This window comes from Petaurus breviceps, unplaced genomic scaffold, assembly GCF_028583685.1.
Source record: "Petaurus breviceps papuanus isolate PSGF00001 unplaced genomic scaffold, PetGlider_PUasm1.0 688, whole genome shotgun sequence".
NCBI classification, from domain to species: domain Eukaryota; kingdom Metazoa; phylum Chordata; class Mammalia; order Diprotodontia; family Petauridae; genus Petaurus; species Petaurus breviceps.
The window spans coordinates 20,233,894-20,237,148 of NW_027186457.1; the positions used below are offsets into that span (position 1 = coordinate 20,233,894).

The 3,255-nt window shown below is 40.8% G+C and overlaps 1 protein-coding gene across 1 annotated transcript in view; it reads left to right on the forward strand.

The window, feature by feature from the left end:
• AGTR1 (angiotensin II receptor type 1) overlaps positions 1 to 3,164 on the forward strand; it is a 48,174-nt gene extending 45,010 nt beyond the window's left edge. The window contains exon 2 of the mRNA XM_069104715.1: positions 1,314 to 3,164. Within this exon, the coding sequence (XP_068960816.1) occupies positions 1,363 to 2,433 (1,071 nt within the window). The 5' untranslated portion in view covers positions 1,314 to 1,362 and the 3' untranslated portion in view covers positions 2,434 to 3,164. The remainder of the gene's footprint in view (positions 1 to 1,313) is intronic.
• The last annotated feature ends 91 nt before the right edge of the window (positions 3,165 to 3,255 follow it).

The following is a 3,255-nucleotide window of genomic DNA, read 5'->3' on the forward strand; positions in this document are numbered from 1 at the left end:
AGTAGTAGTAGTAGTAGTAGTAGTAGTAGTAGTAGTAGTAGTAGTAGTAGTAGTAGTAGTAGTAGTAGTAGTAGTGGTGGTGGTGGTGGTGATGATAGTGGTGGTGGTAGTGATGGTGGTAGTAGTAGTAGTAGGCTGATAGTGGCAGTAGTCATAGCAGTTGTGGTAGTAATAGTGGTAGTAGTAGTAATACTGAACCTTTATTTAGAATTTTAAGATTTGCCAAGTGCTTGACATATAGTATCTCATTTTATCCTCACAGTAATCCTGTGAGTAGATTAAAGTGCCAATATGAATATTTTGTAGTATATGAGACTTTATTCCTTAGCTTCCTTAGGGTATATAGCCAACAGCAAGTATAAGAATTTTAGTCTCTTTAAAACACACACACACAATTCCAAATTTTTTTCCAGACTGGTTGAACTAATTCCTGTCTTTCTGCAGCCCCTCCAGCATCAACTAGCCCCATCTTTTGCTAAATTTGCTGGGTGGCAGCTGAAACCTTGTTGTTTTGACGTGTGTTTCCCTTATATTAGTTATCTGGAACAGTGCTTGTATTTTTGTCAATTGTTAGCTATTCTTTTGAGAACTGTTTGTTCTGATCCTGTTGACCATCTGTGACACTTTTCAATGAACATGTTTGACACTGTCAGGAGAAGGGACTGTGTATCCAATTTGAACATCACCCAGGAAGCTAATAATGTACCAGTAAAGAAAGTACAAAGAAATGGGATAGCTTGATCTGCCTCCATGGCATCTCACTAGACCCTTTTCCCTTCTGAAACTGATTTGTTTTCTTCTAGAATGAAATAACATTTTACTAAAAAATCGTATATGTAAAATCTTTATAGCAGCTCATACTTTCCATTCATAAGATGCAGATTTAGTTTGTGTATTTTCTTGGTAATGGGATTAAGATTGAGCTGCAAGTGTGAGTTAGTAGACAAGCCATGGGGAATTGCTCCAGGTACATGGAGGTCGAGTGCTTTGCCCCTGGGTCACACAACTGGTGAGTGTCCAAGAAGAGATCTGAACCCATGATCCTAAAGCCAGCACTGTTTTCACTAAATTCTGTTGCCTCTTAGCCATCAGGATGCAGTATGGTATACAGAGAGGAAAGAATGTCCGTCTTGAGTCAGGGGACATGTGAGTTCAAATCACTCTTCTGGTAACCATGGACAGTTCATTTAACTTATCCTTGCCTCAGATTCCTCATCTGAAAAGGGGGAGGGGGTGGCAATAATATTAAACCTTTAAGTAAAAAATGAAATCTTGGTCATTAATTTCTTTTTTCTTCTTTTCTTTTTCTCCAGATGAAGTTGGCATAGCACCTGAAACTGATCCCCCACCCAGAAGATCAAAATGAACCTAAATTCTTCCACCCAAGAGACTATTAAAAGAATCCAAGATGACTGCCCCAAATCAGGAAGACATAGCTACATATTCATTATGGTTCCCACCTTATACAGCATCATCTTTGTTGTGGGGATCTTTGGCAATAGCTTGGTGGTGATTGTCATTTACTTCTACATGAAACTGAAGACAGTAGCCAGTGTTTTCCTAATGAATTTGGCTCTGGCTGACTTGTGCTTCTTAATGACTTTGCCTCTCTGGGCTGTCTACACTGCCATGGAATACCGCTGGCCTTTTGGAAACTGTTTGTGTAAGATTGCATCTGCCGGCATCAGTTTTAATCTCTATGCCAGTGTATTTCTTCTCACCTCTCTGAGCATTGACCGCTACCTAGCTATCGTACATCCGATGAAGTCCCGACTTCGGCGCACCATGCTTATGGCCAAAGTGACATGCATCGTGATTTGGCTGCTGGCTGGCTTGGCCAGTCTGCCTGTTGTAATTCACCGCAATGTTTTTTTCATTGAGAACACAAATATCACGGTCTGTGCTTTTTATTACAAAACCCACAACTCCACTCTCCTGGTGGGGCTGGGACTAAGCAAAAACATTTTGGGCTTCTTGATTCCTTTTCTGGTGATTCTGACAAGCTACACTCTGATTTGGAAGACCCTGAAAAAAGCTTATGAGATTCAGAAAAACAGGCCAAGAAATGATGACATTTTCAGGATCATTATGGCAATCGTCCTCTTCTTTTTCTTTTCCTGGATTCCACACCAAATATTCACATTTCTGGATGTCCTGATCCAGCTGGGCATCATAAAGGACTGCAAAACCATAGATATCGTGGATACAGCAATGCCCATAACCATCTGCATAGCGTATTTCAACAACTGTCTGAATCCTCTCTTTTATGGCTTTTTGGGAAAGAAGTTTAAAAAATATTTTCTTCAGCTCCTGAAATACATACCACCCAGTTTCAGATCTCAAACAACGAAAATGAGCTCTCTTTCCTATCGGACATCAGATAACTTAAGCTTATCTGCTAAAAAGTCCGTTGCATGTTTTGAGGTCGAGTGATAGGCTTGAATCATGGTACTGGAGTGATCATATGAGCAAAATTTTAAAATGGCAAGGGTTTGCATCCTTGGATAGTACCCTGTGTCTTTATTGAACATTGGCAGTTTTCCCAACTCCGATAAAAACATGCAACATGTTGATTGATGTGAACAGCCTTTCTCAACCTCTGAACAAAATTCTTCATTCCTTCTACAACAAACAAAAACAAACTTGAGAGATGGTATGGCATGGAGGAATAGAATACTGGACTTGGTGTTTAAAAGACCTTGGGTTCAAATCCTGCTTTAGTCACTTACATACTAGCTTCATGACCCTGGGAAAATCATTTGACCTTCCAGAGCCTCCTGTCCCTTGTCCAAAAATGAGGTAGTTAGACAAGATGTAAGGTCCTTTCCATCTCTAAATCTTTGACCCAGAAAAACTTAAATCTTCTCAAGCCAAACTCAACACCATTTTCCAGTGGGTAGAAGACTGAGTATTGCAGAAAGATGTCAAAATGTAGTCAGCCACACATTGACTTTTCAAAATTCTGGTGGCAAATTAAGATTCTGCTTTGTCTCCTTTTCTTGTATGCTCTTGGGGTCCCCTCCCCTCTGCTTTTGTTATTATGGGTAACTTTTAGTTCTACCAATGTCGATGAGCAATTAGTCTGTAACTCAGTGTGTTTGAGAGGTCCTTGGGAGCGCTTAAAAGTGACATTTTCTTGTGTCAGGGGCCCTGCCCCCCCCCCCCCCCTCCCCCCCCCCCCCCAGTGGGTAGAAGACTGAGTATTGCAGAAAGATGTCAACTCCATCCCCCTCCACCCCCATAAGAATTTAGTTT